The sequence below is a fragment of the Oncorhynchus gorbuscha genome, linkage group LG09 (genome assembly GCF_021184085.1).
Source record: "Oncorhynchus gorbuscha isolate QuinsamMale2020 ecotype Even-year linkage group LG09, OgorEven_v1.0, whole genome shotgun sequence".
NCBI classification, from domain to species: Eukaryota; Metazoa; Chordata; class Actinopteri; order Salmoniformes; family Salmonidae; genus Oncorhynchus; species Oncorhynchus gorbuscha.
Window position 1 is genome coordinate 5,869,444 of NC_060181.1, and position 15,787 is coordinate 5,885,230.

Consider the following 15,787-nt stretch of genomic DNA (forward strand, 5'->3'; position numbering starts at 1 on the left):
GGGATCAGACCACCTGCTTATTAACAGAGGGGGTTGAGTGGTGGGATCAGACCACCTGCTTATTAACAGGAGGGGGGTTGAGTGGTGGGATCAGACCACCTGCTTATTAACAGGGGGGTTTGAGTGGTGGGATCAGACCACCTGCTTATTAACAGAGGGGGGTTGAGTGGTGGGATCAGACCACCAGCATATTAACGGGGGGGGTTTGAGTGGTGGGATCAGACCACCAGCATATTAACGGGGGGTTGAGTGGTAGGATCAGACCACCTGCATATTAACAGGGGGGTTGAGTGGTAGGATCAGACCACCAGCATATTAACAGGGGGGGGTTTGAGTGGTATCTGTCCCAGGGTGAACCTCTTCCCTCCAAACTCCTTCAGTTCCTCTTCACTCAGCTGGCTCTGGGGGGTGAAGAGACTGTCTGCTGGGGCCATAACCCCAAACCCTCCACTCGCCTGTCCAAAACCACTTGCAGCCACTGGCGCTGCACTCCCGAAACCACTCCCTCCAAATGCTCCTCCTCCACCAGCGACCGTCGAGGTGAAGCTAAACCCGGACGCAGAGGCAGGAGCTCCGAAACCGGCTGTAGTTGGCTCCTTGTTGGCAGCAGGGGTGGCAAAGGAGAAACCGGCTGCAGAGGGAAGAGTGGTGGCCATCGAGCCAATCCCAGTGGGAGCTGGTGCGACGGCTGACGCAGCACTGCCGAGAGCAGCAGAAGCTGCACCTGGTCCAGCAAAGCTGAAATTACTGGCACCCGAGGTGTCCTGGACTGGGACCTGAGCCGGCACTCCGAAACCTGAGGAGAGGAGGGAGAGTCCAGTTTGAGAGAAGTAGCAGATATATAAACTCAGCAAAAAAATAAACGTACCCTCACTGTCAACTGCGTTCATTTTCAGCAAATTTAACATGTGTAAATATTTTTATGAACATAAGATTCAACAACTGAGACATAAACTGAACAAGTTCCACAGACATGTGACTAACAGAAATGGAATCATGTGTCCCTGAACAAAGGGGGGGTCAAAATCAAGAGTAACAGTCAGTATCTAGTGTGGCCACCAGCTGCATTAAGTACTGCAGTGCATCTCCTCCTCATGGACTACACCAGGTTTGCCAGTTATTACTGTGAGATGTCACCACACTCTTCCACCAAGGCACCTGCAAGTTCCCAGACATTTCTGGGGAGGAATGGCCCTAGCCCTCACCCTCTGATCCAACAGGTTCCAGACCTGCTCAATGGGATTGAGATCCGGGTTCTTCGCTGGACATGGCAGAACACTGACATTCCTGTCTTGCAGGAAATCACATACAGAATGAGCAGTATGGCTGGTGGCATTGTCATGCTGGAGGGTCATGTCAGGAGGAGCCTGCAGGAAGGGTACCACATGAGGGAGGAGGATGTCTTCCCTGTAACGCACAGCGTTGAGATTGCCTGTAATGACAACAAGCTCAGTCCATTGACGCTGTGACACACTGCCCCAGACCATGACGGACCCTCCACCTCCAAATCGATCCCACTCCAGAGTACAGGCCTCGGTGTAACGCTCATTCCTTCAACGATAAATGTGAATCTGACCATCACCCCTGGTGAGACAAAGCTACGACTCGTCAGTGAAGAGCACTTTTTACCAGTCCTGTCTGGTCCAGCGATGGTGGGTTTGTGCCCATAGGCAACGTTGTTGCCGGTGATGTCTGGTGAGGACCTACCTTACAACAGGCCTATAAGCCCACAGTCCAGCCTCTCTCAGCCTATTGCGGACAGTCAGAACACTGATGAAGGGATTGTGTGTTTCTGGTGTAGCTCGGGCAGTTGTTGTTGCCATCCTGTACCTGTCCCGCAGGTGTGATGTTCGGATGTACTGATCCTGCGCAGGTGTTGTTACAAGTGGTCTGCCACTGCGAGGACTATCATCTGTCCATCCTGTCTCCCTGTAGCGCTGTCTTAGGCGCCTCACAGTTCGGAAATTGCAATTTATTGCCCTGGCCACATCTGCAGTTCTCATGCCTCCTTGCAGCATGCCTAAGGCACCTTCACGCAGATGAGCAGGTACCCTGAGCATCTTTCTTTTGGTGTTTTTCAGAGTCAGTAGAAAGGCCTCTTTAGTGTCCTATGTTTTCATAACTGTGACTTTAATTGCCTACCGTCTGAGCTGTTAGTGTCTTAACGACCATTCCACAGGTGCATGTACATTATTTCTTTATGGTTCATTGAACAAGCATGGGAAACAGTGTTTAAACCCTTTTACAATGAAGATCTGTGAAGCTATTTGGCTTTTTACGAATCGTCTTTGAAAGACAGGCGTTTCTTTTTTGCTGAATTTATATCATCCTACGAGCCCACTATACTCCTATCCCTCAGGCACAAACATTGGCACTCTCTCATGGAAACATTATGTTCAATATAGGAATGAAGAGGATTAGGAACGCAAGTAAATATTTAAAAGGACAACTGCATGTCCCACTAACATAGGAGTTACAGGGGGTCTTAGCCAGTTAATATAGGAGTTAAATGGTCTTATCCAGTCAACCTAGGAGTTACAGGGGTCTTAGCCAGTCAACATAGGAGTTAGAGGGTCTTAGCCAGTCAACATAGGAGTTAAAGGGGGTCTTAGCCAGTCAACATAGGAGTTAGAGGGGGTCTTAGCCAGTCAACATAGGAGTTATAGGGGTTCTTAGCCAGTCAACATAGGAGTTATAGGGTCTTAGCCAGTCAACATAGGAGTCAGAGGGGGTCTTATCCAGTCAACATAGGAGTTACAGGGGGTCTTAGCCAGTCAACATAGGAGTTACAGGGGTCTTAGCCAGTCAACATAGGAGTTACAGGGGTCTTAGCCAGTCAACATAGGAGTTATAGGGGGTCTTAGCCAGTCAACATAGGAGTTATAGGGGGTCTTAGCCAGTCAACATAGGAGTTAGAGGGTCTTAGCCAGTCAACATAGGAGTTACAGAGGGTCTTAGCCAGTCAACATAGGAGTTATAGGGGGTCTTAGCCAGTCAACATAGGAGTTATAGGGGGTCTTAGCCAGTCAACATAGGAGTTAGAGGGTCTTAGCCAGTCAACATAGGAGTTACAGAGGGTCTTAGCCAGTCAACATAGGAGTTAGAGGGTCTTAGCCAGTCAACATAGGAGTTACAGGGGTCTTAGCCAGTCAACATAGGAGTTACAGGGGGTCTTAGCCAGTCAACATAGGAGTTAGAGGGGGTCTTATCCAGTCAACATAGGAGTTAGAGGGTCTTAGCCAGTCAACATAGGAGTTGGAGGGTCTTATCCAGTCAACATTGGAGTTTACAGGGGGTCTTAGCCAGTCAACATAGGAGTTATAGGGGGTCTTAGCCAGTCAACATAGGAGTTAGAGGGTCTTAGCCAGTCAACATAGGAGTTATAGGGGGTCTTAGCCAGTCAACATAGGAGTTATAGGGGGTCTTAGCCAGTCAACATAGGAGTTATAGGGGGTCTTAGCCAGTCAACATAGGAGTTATAGGGGGTCTTAGCCAGTCAACATAGGAGTTAGAGGGTCTTAGCCAGTCAACATAGGAGTTACAGAGGGTCTTAGCCAGTCAACATAGGAGTTAGAGGGTCTTAGCCAGTCAACATAGGAGTTACAGGGGGTCTTAGCCAGTCAACATAGGAGTTACAGGGGGTCTTAGCCAGTCAACATAGGAGTTATAGGGGGTCTTAGCCAGTCAACATAGGAGTTACAGAGGGTCTTAGCCAGTCAACATAGGAGTTAGAGGGGGTCTTAGCCAGTCAACATAGGAGTTAGGGGGTCTTAGCCAGTCAACATAGGAGTTAGAGGGGGTCTTAGCCAGTCAACATAGGAGTTACAGGGGTCTTACTCAGTCAACATAGGAGTTAAAGGGGGTCTTAGCCAGTCAACATAGGAGTTAAAGGGGGTCTTAGCCAGTCAACATAGGAGTTAGAGGGTCTTAGCCAGTCAACATAGGAGTTAGAGGGGTCTTAGCCAGTCAACATAGGAGTTAGGGAGTCTTAGCCAGTCAACATAGGAGTTAGAGGGTCTTAGCCAGTCAACATAGGAGTTACAGGGGGTCTTAGCCAGTCAACATAGGAGTTAGAGGGGGTCTTAGCCAGTCAACATAGGAGTTAGAGGGGGTCTTAGCCAGTCAACATAGGAGTTAGAGAGGGTCTTAGCCAGTCAACATATGAGTTAGAGGGTCTTAGCCAGTCAACATAGGAGTTAGAGAGGGTCTTAGCCAGTCAACATAGGAGTTACAGAGGGTCTTATCCAGTCAACATAGGAATTATAGGGGGTCTTAGCCAGTCAACATAGGAGTTACAGAGGGTCTTATCCAGTCAACATAGGAGTTAGAGAAGGCCTCCACGCCCGTATTCCATTTGTATTGTCTTCCTATGAAGAACACAGGCTACAGCAGATCTTACCTGTTCCGAAGCCAGATGGTGCTGAGGACCCAAAGCCGGTCACTGGTGTCGACCCAAAGCCGGCCACTGGTGTCGACCCAAAGCCTCCAGACGCTGCCTGTGGTGCTGGGTTGTCCAGCTCTGCAAGCTGGGAGAGACGAGAGAGTATTACTCACCTGGTACATACAAGGCTTTCTATTTGTCATATTACTACAGAAAGTAAGTGTGTGTGTGTGTGTTAGTGTGTGTGTTAGTGTGTGTGTGTGTGTGTGTGTGTGTGTGTGTGTGTGTGTGTGTGTGTGTGTGTGTGTGTGTGTGTGTGTGTGTGTGTGTGTGTGTGTGTGTGTGTGTGTGTGTGTGTTACCATAGCGACCCTGGTGTTGCCGCTCATAGCCCTCAGCTCCTGGACTCTGCTTCTCCATTGGTTGACCAGCTGATTGATGACATTAGCCTACAAACACAAGGAAGGCTGCTGTCAGTATTGATTGAAACCACAGACATATATATGTTATGTGATGCTATCTGGAATCCCTGTTCTTAAGTTAGAATCACTGTTGGGAACAAGGAACTTAAGCCCCTAAACTTCTCGTTGGGCGCTGCACTGCGGATGATTCAGCCTCTCCTACATCATGTGTGACCTCTCTCTCCCCTCTCCTACATAATGTGTGACCTCTCTCTCCCCTCTACTACATAATTTGTGACCTCTCTCTCCCCTCTCCTACATCATGTGTGACCTCTCTCTCCCCTCTCTCTCCTCTCCTACATAATGTGTGTATATCAGAGGGGTTGATTAAAAGCAGAAGACAAATGTCTGTCTCATATGTATCAATAAAGTATTGTTCATGACATTGAACCCCAGTGCAGAGATTCCTTCACGTTATCCAGTTCATGCAGATAAAGGAACACATGCATTCAACTCACATATCCCTGCAGGTCTCCAGACGGCTTGGTGTTGTAGTACTCCAGTCTCAGTTCCTCTGGAGAGAGCTCTGTGAACCCTGCACAGAGGAGGAGACCAGGTTCAATGCCGTCCACATCCATTCAATATACTGGAGTTAACATCACAGCCAATCTAATTTAGCCTGCTACTTCTGCTACTACTACAGCTACTACTATTACTACTACAGCTACTACTACTACTACTACAGCTACTACAGCGAGTAATACTACTACTACAGCTACTACTACTACAGCTACTACTACAGCTAGTAATACTACTACAGCTACTACTACAGCTACTACAGCTAGTAATACTACTACAGCTACTACTACAGCTACTACTACTACTACTACAGCTAGTAATACTACTACAGCTACTACTACTACTACTACAGCTACTACTACAGCTACTACTACAACTACTACTACTACAGCGAGTAATACTACTACAACTACTACTACAGCTACTACAGCTAGTAATACTACTACTACTACTACTTCTGCTACTACTACTACAGCTACTACAGCTACTACTACTACTACTACTACTACAGATACTACTACAGCTACTGCTACAGCTACTACTACAGCTACTACTACAGCTACTACTACTGCTACTACTACTACTACTACTACAGCTACTACTACTACAGCTACTACTCCTACTACTACAGCTACTACTCCTACTACTACAGCTACTACTACTACTACAGCTACTACTACTACTACAGCTACTACAGCTACTACAGCTACTACAGCTACTACTACTACTACAGCTACTACTACTACTACAGCTACTACTACTACTACAGCTACTACTACTACTACAGCTACTACAGCTACTACTACTACAGCTACAGCTACTACTACAGCTACAGCTACTACTACAGCTACTACTACAGCTACTACTACAGCTACTACTACTAATAATAATGATACTACTACTACTACTACAGCTACAGCTACTACAGCTACTACTACTACTACAGCTACTACTAATACTACTACTACTACAGCTAATACTACTACTACTACTACTACAGCTACTACTACTACTACAGCTACTACTACTACTACAGCTACTACTACTGCTACTACTGCTACTACTACAGCTACTGCTACTACTACAGCTACTGCTACTACTGCTACTACTACTACAGCTACTGCTACTACTGCTGCTACTACTACTACTGCTACTGCTACTACTACTACTACAGCTACTACTACTACTACTAATACTACTACTACTACTACTGCTACTACTACTACTAATACTACTACTACTACAGCTAATACTACTACTACTACTGCTACTACTACTACTACTACTACTACTACTACTGCTACTGCTACTGCTACTACTACTACAGCTACTGCTACTACTACAGCTAATACTGCTACTACTACTACTACTACTGCTACTACTACTACTACTACTACTACTGCTACTGCTACTACTACTACTACATCAAGATCTATCCAAGATGTTCCTTCCATCCCAACTGAGCTAATGGTAAACAACTGTGTTTTTATTTATTTATTTTATTTCACCTTTATTTAACCAGGTAGGAAATGTATCAAATTAACACTGGTGATAGATGTGCAGATGAGGATGTGCAAGTAGAAATACTGGTGTGCAAAAGAGAGAAAAAAATCAAATAAAAATATGGGGATGAGGTAGGTAGTTGGATGGGATATTTACAGATGGGCTGTGTACAGCTGCAGCGATCGGTAAGTTGCTCAGATAGCTGATGCTTAAAGTTAGTGAGGGAGATATGAGTCTCCAACTTCAGTTATTCAGTCAAACTAACCAGACCATCCTATAGTGGGACAGACCAAAGCTAAGCTGTTTCTCTTACCTGAGATGGTTGCTTTGAGGACAGAGTAACTAAGCTGTCTGTCTTACCTGAGATGGTTGCTTTGAGGACAGAGTAACAGGAGAAAAGCCACTGTCCTGAAGTCTCCCAGATCTCCATATCTTTCTGGATGGTCTCCCTGGTGAGGAGACAAGGCATTCTGATAACAGGCCATTTCATTTACAGACTACTTTGTCAGGGACTCATTTTTATATATATATATATTATATGATGGTGGAAAATAGGATATATATAATAATAATAATATATATATAATATACGTATTTTAAGTACTAAGACTACTTTTTCAGGGACTCATTTATTTATATATATATTTATATTTTCCACCATAATTTGCAAATCAATTCATTAAAAATCATACAATGTAATTTTCTGGATTTTTTCCCCTCATTTTGTCTGTCATAGTTGAAGTGTACCTATGATGAAAATTACAGGCCTCTCTCATCTTTTTAAGTGGGAGAACTTGCTGACTAAATACTTTTTTCCCCCACTGTGTGTGTGTGTGTGTGTGTGTGTGTGTGTGTGTGTGTGTGTGTGTGTGTGTGTGTGTGTGTGTGTGTGTGTGTGTGTGTGTGTGTGTGTGTCAATTCTGAATCCCATTGAGATAATTGTTTCCACACAAGCAATCAGTGGACTTACAAGTGTTTTTCATTGTCTTCCCCTTCTCCTCTCCCACCTTTGTCGAAGCTGCTTTGAGTGTTTAAGGCAGAAAATCTGTTTTGGTTTGGAGAGGAGGCTGCGAAACTGAAGTTAGAGCTCTGGGCTTGGCTGTCCCTTCCTCCTCCTCCTCCTCCTCCTGGACCCCAGTTGTTGCCACCCTGCTGGGAAGAGAAGGATGACGGCTGGACGTAGTTTCCTCCTCCAGACCTCTGAGCTGGGTTCACCCACACTCTGTTCCCAAACCCTAAAAACAGGACGTTCATAGATTTGACTACCCTTATATTGGACGGGAGAAATGTGTTTCTAGGCTGCATAACATGATGACCCACTTTCAATCCATTAGCTTCAAAAGCCCATCTGTTTCTGTTTTTTTTTTAAGTTTGTGTTTTTACTTGCCAGAACCTCTGCTGAAGGTTTAATGCAAGAGTACTCTCACCAGCCCAGAGCCAAACCTCGCACCCGAAGGTTCACCAGCCCAGAGCCAAACCTCGCACCCGAAGGTTCACCAGCCCAGAGCCAAACCTCGCGCCCGAAGGTTCACAGCCCAGAGCCAAACCTCGCGCCCGAAGGTTCACAGCCCAGAGCCAAACCTCGCACCCGAAGGTTCACAGCCCAGAGCCAAACCTCGCACCCGAAGGTTCACAGCCCAGAGCCAAACCTCGCGCCCGAATTAGGTGCATTTGGAGAGTCTTGATACAAAATTTGAACAGAAATCTAATGGTTCATTGGATCGCTCTAAAACGCTGCAAACCCATTGCTGCCATCGAGTAGCCAAAATGTACATTGCATCTGGGCTAGAATAATACATTATGGCCCTTCTCTTGCATTTCAAAGATGATGGTACAAAAAAAATAGTTTTTTTTTCTTTGTATTATCTTTTACCAGATCGAATGTGTTATATTCTCCTTACACTCATTTCCGCAAACTTCAAAGTGTTTCCAGGTCCTGAGCTACAGGCAGTTAGATTTGGGTATGTCCTTTTAGGTGAAAATTGAATAAAAAGGGGGAGGATCCTTAACCTCTTGCTCCTACCTGGCACGCAGGAGTCCCATCTAGAGCTCTGGAAATGCAAATGCGCTACGCTAAATGCTAATAGTATTAGTTAAAACTCAAACATTCATTAAAATACACATGCAGGGTATTGAATTAAAGCTACACTCGTTGTGAATCCAGGCAACAAGTCAGATTTTTAAAATGCTTTTCGGCGAAAGCATGAGAAGCTATTATCTGATAGCATGTAACACCACAAAAGACCCGCAGGAGACTTAAACAAAATAATTAGCATATTCGGCGCTACACAAACCGCACAATAAAATATAAAACATTCATTACCTTTGACCATCTTCTTTGTTGGCACTCCTAGATGTCCCATAATCACTATTGGGTCTTTTTTCCGATTAAATTGGTCCATATATAGCCTAGATATTGTTCTATGTAGACTGTGTGATAAACGGAAAAAAATAGCATTTCATAACGTAACGTCATTTTTTTAAATTCAAAAAGTCGACGATAAACTTTCACAAAACACTTCGAAATACTTTTGTAATGCAACTTTAGGTATTAGTACACGTTAATAAGCGATAAAATTCATCAGGAGGCGATGTAAATTCTTTAGCTGTCCGTGTCGAAAACATGTCTGAAGAGAGTTCGACCAAAACATCCGGTCGGAGACCGGAGGGAATTGGTTCCCTTGATTCGGTTAGACCAAGAATCAATTGCGAATCAAATGACAAGACTCTAGACAACGTGTGGAAGCTGTAGGCACTGAAACCTCGGTCTCATGTAATTCGGTTTACTTTGAACAATTCCTGGAAGTAGCGCAAGGATATTTATTTCCATTTTCAGTGATCAGGTTTTCCTGCGCTTTTCGATGAAACGCACGTTCTGTTATAGTCACAGCCGTGATTTAACCAGTTTTATAAACGTCTGAGTGTTTTCTATCCACACATACTAATCATATGCATATACTATAATCCTGCCATGAGTAGCAGGGCGCTGAAATGTTGCGCGATTTTTAACAGAATGTTTGAAAAAGTAGGGGGTAGGAGTAACAGGTTAAGAGGTTTTTAATTAACAAAGTACTGAGTAAAGGGTCTCAATACTTATGTAAATGTGATTTCTATTTTTTTTTTTTTATAAAATAGCAAACATTTAAAAAATCTCAAATTTGGAAGTTGGTGTGTGAAAGCAACTTTGCATGAAAGAAAGCACCGGCACTCCGGCGAAATCAGATCTCGCATTGTTTTCAACACACGGTTTGAACAAAGCACATAATCAACCAAATCTTTCGGAGGTCATTGATGATGTGGCTGCTTTGAAACGAGCAACCAAGATTTTTTTTTTAAACTAACTAAACATTTACAAAGGACGGTGGCTCCATTGCATGATTTAGGATTTTAAATTTTAAAAAACTGAACAGCCAATCGAAACTAATAATTAAAAAAGATTAAAAACTGGTACTGTAAGTATTGTGATAATATCGTATTGTGATTTTCTTGGCAAAGAAAACTTTATTAAAAAAATTGAGCGATCTTTCCACCTGCAAAGGTGAAATATCTTGATAAAAAAAGCTTCCAGCAGTAGTCGGCTCCTGTCAGTTCTGGGATCATGGATTTTAATGGTCACGGAACTACATGAGATTGTATTTTGAATTACGTGGTCGCACACAGATGTGGGTGCAAGTGTGATTCACAAATGTGTATTTTCACTCGTTAAATCTTTCACACGTCATTATACAATTATTGAATCCATTCAACAAGAACTGAAAGCATTATTTATTTATTTTATTTATTTTCACAATGATTACAAATCCATTTACGAGCATTGATTCTGCTGCAAATTTTGAATCTTCACATTTTCTGTCACGTTACCAAGAGATTCGTAAAGCTTTTAGAAAGTTTAGTAAATTTGTAGAAAGTGATTCACAAGTAAAAATGCGATTCAAATTGCCATGAATAAAATGCAATTTTGTTCGTTGTCCGTAGTTTATACTTGCCCACACCATAACCCCACCGTCACCATGGGGCAATCTGTTCACAACGATGACCTCATCAAACCGCTCGCATACATAACGCCATACACGTGGGACTGCGGTTGTGAGGCTGGTTGGACATAATGCCAAATTCTTTAAACCGATGCGGAGGCGGCTTATGGTAGAGAAATGAACATTCAATTATCTGGTAACAAACCTGGCGACCATTGCTGCGGTCAGCATCCCAATTGCAGAGACATCTGTGGCGTTCTGTTGTGACAAAACTGCACATTTTAAAATAGACTTTTATTGTTCCCAGCACAAGTTGCACCTACGTAATGATCATGCCATTTAATCATCTTTTTGATATGATACACTTGTCAGGTGGATGGATTACCTTGGCAAAAGAGAAATTATCACAAAAACAAATGTATGGACAATTTTGGAGAAATAAGCTTTTTTTTGTCCATATGGTACATTTCTGGGATATTTTATTTCAGCTCATGAAAAATGGGACCAACACATTACATGTTGCGTTTATATTTTTGGTCAGTATAGATCCCACGTGGATTACGACAGTCCCCTTCTTCTGGTGTAAAACGATAGGAAGCAGCCTAATGCGCTGTACCCGAGCCCTAGGATAGGTTTCTGCCCCGGGAGATGATTGTGAACTAAGGAGATGATTGTGGACTTCAGGAAACAGCAGAGGGAACACCCCCCTATCCACATCGATGGAACAGTAGTGGAGAGGGTAGCTAGTTTTAAGTTCCTCGGCATACACATCACAGACAAACTGAATTGGTCCACTCACACTGACAGCGTCGTGAAGAAGGCGCAGCAGCGCCTATTCAACCTCAGGAGGCTGAAGAAATTCGGCTTGTCACCAAAAGCACTCACAAACTTCTACAGATGCACAATCGAGAGCATCCTGGCGGGCTGTATCACCGCCTGGTACGGCAACTGCTCCGCCCTCAACCGTAAGGCTCTCCAGAGGGTAGTGAGGACTGCACAACGCATCACCGGGGGCAAACTACCTGCCCTCCAGGACACCTACACCACCCGTTGTTACAGGAAGGCCATAAAGATCATCAAGGACATCAACCACCCGAACCACTGCCTGTTCACCCCGCTATCATCCAGAAGGCGAGGTCAGTACAGGTGCATCAAAGCTGGGACCGAGAGACTGAAAAACAGCTTCTATCTCAAGGCCATCAGACTGTTAAACAGCCACCACTAACATTGACTGGCTGCTGCCAACACACTGTCATTGACACTGACCCAACTCCAGCCATTTTAATAATGGGAATTGATGGGAAATGATGTAAATATATCACTAGCCACTTTAAACAATGCTACCTTATATAATGTTACTTACCCTACATTATTCATCTCATATGCATATGTATATACTGTACTCTACATCATCGACTGCATCCTTATGTAACACATGTATCACTAGCCACTTTAACTATGCCACTTTGTTTACTTTGTCTACACACTCATCTCATATGTATATACTGTACTCGATACCATCTACTGTATGCTGCTCTGTACCATCACTCATTCATATATCCTTATGTACATGTTCCTTATCCCCTTACACTGTGTATAAGACAGTAGTTTTGGAATTGTTAGTTAGATTACTTGTTGGTTATCACTGCATTGTCGGAACTAGAAGCACAAGCATTTCGCTACACTCGCATTAACATCTGCTAACCATGTGTATGTGACAAATAAAATTTGATTTGATTTGGGAACCAAGATGTTTCTTGCCATAAAGCTGATGATTATAACGGCTGGTGAGAGGAGGTTCCGGAGGAGCCGGTGTGTCAGGCAAGACAGAGTAGCCACTTCTTCTCTATGCCAGTAAACAATTGTTGCACTGAAACAACCGGTTGATCCACATTGTCCCGGAAAAGCGCATAGTAAATACAACTCCTCCACAAAATGCTCCATGTTTCCTCTGAACAGGGAAGCCTCCATGAGAAGAGACATAGCAACAGACTCCAGAGATAAAGACTACTGGGCGTATTGGTTGGGTATCATTTGACATGAGTGTTAACCTAGTTACTGACTGACTAGACAGTATTGTTATTCCTCTTTTTCTTATTTAATATCAGGTGTAGAGGGAGTCAGAACACTAGAAAGCAGCATACTGCCAGACCACCACAGGACCCTAGAGGTATTACAGTCAAATGACACAATGACACATTACATCAATGACACTAACAAAATGGTTGGATTGTTCAGCAGGGATAGGGTAAGAGCTAAGAATAACAAATAATTAAAGAGCAGGTGGAGATAAAAAAATAGAGGCTATATACAGGGGGTACCGGTACAGAGTCAATGTGGAGGCTATATACAGGGGGTACCGGTACAGAGTCAATGTGGAGGCTATATACAGGGGGTACCGGTACAGAGTCAATGTGGAGGCTATATACAGGGGGTACCGGTACAGAGTCAATGTGGAGGCTATATACAGGGGGTACCGGTACAGAGTCAATGTGGAGGCTATATACAGGGGGTACTGGTACAGAGTCAATGTGGAGGCTATATACAGGGGTACTGGTACAGAGTCAATGTGGAGGCTATATACAGGGGGTACCGGTACAGAGTCAATGTGGAGGCTATATACAGGGGTACTGGTACAGAGTCAATGTGGAGGCTATATACAGGGGGTACTGGTACAGAGTCAATGTGGAGGCTATATACAGGGGGTACTGGTACAGAGTCAATGTGGAGGCTATATACAGGGGGTACCGGTACAGAGTCAATGTGGAGGCTATATACAGGGGGTACCGGTACAGAGTCAATGTGGAGGCTATATACAGGGTATTACGGTACAGAGTCAATGTGGAGGCTATATACAGGGTGTTACGGTACAGAGTCAATGTGGAGGCTATATACAGGGGGTACTGGTACAGAGTCAATGTGGAGGCTATATACAGGGGGTACCGGTAGAGAGTCAATGTGGAGGCTATATACAGGGGGTACCGGTACAGAGTCAATGTGGAGGATATATACAGGGGGTACCGGTACAGAGTCAATGTGGAGGCTATATACAGGGGGTACCGGTACAGAGTCAATGTGGAGGCTATATACAGGGGGTACCGGTAGAGAGTCAATGTGGAGGCTATATACAGGGGGTACCGGTACAGAGTCAATGTGGAGGCTATATACAGGGGTACCGGTACAGAGTCAATGTGGAGGCTATATACAGGGGTACCGGTACAGAGTCAATGTGGAGGCTATATACAGGAGGTACCAGTACAGAGTCAATGTGGAGGCTATATACAGGGGTACCAGTACAGAGTCAATGTGGAGGCTATATACAGGGGGTACCAGTACAGAGTCAATGTGGAGGCTATATACAGGGGTACCGGTACAGAGTCAATGTGGAGGCTATATACAGGGGTACCAGTACAGAGTCAATGTGGAGGCTATATACAGGGGGTACCAGTACAGAGTCAATGTGGAGGCTATATACAGGGGGTACCAGTACAGAGTCAATGTGGAGGCTATATACAGGGGGTACTGGGTAGAGAGTCGATGTGGAGGCTATATACAGGGGGTACTGGGTCGAGAGTCAATGTGGAGGCTATATACAGGGGGTACTGGGTAGAGTCAATGTGCGGTGGCACCAGTGTCCAAGGTAATTGAGGTAATATGTACATGTAGGTAGAGTTATTAACGTGACTATACATAGATAATAACAGAGTAGCAGCAGAGTAGACGAGGGAGGGGGGCAATACAAATAGTCTGGGTAACCATGATTACCTGTAAATGTCAAATTACAAGTTTCCAGCCGTTGTTAAATCTTTCACACATCATGATACAAACTTGCGAACTTAAATTACACATTTGCTAACCGTACTTTCAAACACATCTCAATGTGCGACCACGAAATTCAAACTCGCATCATGTTGTCATCGTTATAATCCCGTATTCAGGTGACAGTGTGACGTCATCATCGCGTAGTATTGTTACGCTTAGAACACACCGACAGCGTTCTCATGTCGGTCCAATGTAATTACATTCATTCCCAATGAAACGCTGCGTTTGGCCTTTGTGGTGCACATGTTGAATTTGTTTATGTTGAATTTATCGAACGTATGCGTAGACGTAACAGTGCTCTTCTTGCAATAAGATGCCATGTTGAGTAGGTGAAGGCAAGACAAACTCAAACCAAAAACCCATTGGCTTAACAATAAAGTGGCAAGGGGAATCACCAATATAACCCTGTTACATAGACGGCTTAACAGAAATGGTAGCAGGAGGTGAATGTTGAACACACATCCAGATGATGGTGCGTACTATTTTAGCGCAATGACAACGTCGGTGCGTTTGAAGCGTTCGTGTGACACAAGCGTCGATACGTTGTGTGGAATCAGTAGTGTTTTTTTTAAAAACTAAATCAGATCCCCGTTCTCAATCGTTCCATGACTAGCTACAGTATAGCAGGAGAAGACTGGGAGCTACTACAACTAGGTACTCCTTACCTCCTCCACCGCCTCTGTTGGACTGTTGAGGGGGGCGGCTGTTGTACTCTCCACCGTAGCCGCCACCGCCTGCTTTTGGGTGCTCATTCCAACACTTGTCGCCATATCGACACCGGCCTTGCATCCAAAAGTTACACACCGGCATAGTGTTGCAGGATTTAAAGTTGTCGGTGCGGTGAATGAAACAAAATCCTCTCGTTTCCCACTATAGTTTTCATCACCACATTATTTTTGTTCAGATTACGCCATTTTGAAAATGTCGCAGGGCTATGACGTCGTTTTTAAAGTGGGTTTAATGCAACAGGGCGCCCTTGTGTTTGGTTTTGGTACTGCAGACAGGAAAGTAACTCAATCAACAAAAATCATCAGACCGTGTAGAAAATAGTACAGTAAATAATTATATACGGGTAAATAGGCAATTAAATAATTATATTACCAAAGACTATACAATTTATAGTATTAT

The 15,787-nt window shown here is 44.1% G+C and overlaps 1 protein-coding gene across 1 annotated transcript; it reads right to left on the reverse strand.

The window, feature by feature from the left end:
• Positions 1–286: 286 nt before the first annotated feature.
• Positions 287–15,580, reverse strand: nup42 (nucleoporin 42). The gene is made up of 7 exons (XM_046360729.1): positions 15,325–15,580; positions 7,834–8,098; positions 7,224–7,312; positions 5,300–5,376; positions 4,743–4,829; positions 4,400–4,526; positions 287–796 (listed from the first exon to the last, which is right to left on the reverse strand). The coding sequence occupies exons 1-7, from the start codon at positions 15,467–15,469 to the stop codon at positions 300–302; spliced, it is 1,287 nt and encodes a 428-aa protein (XP_046216685.1). The 5' UTR covers positions 15,470–15,580; the 3' UTR covers positions 287–299.
• Positions 15,581–15,787: the final 207 nt, after the last annotated feature.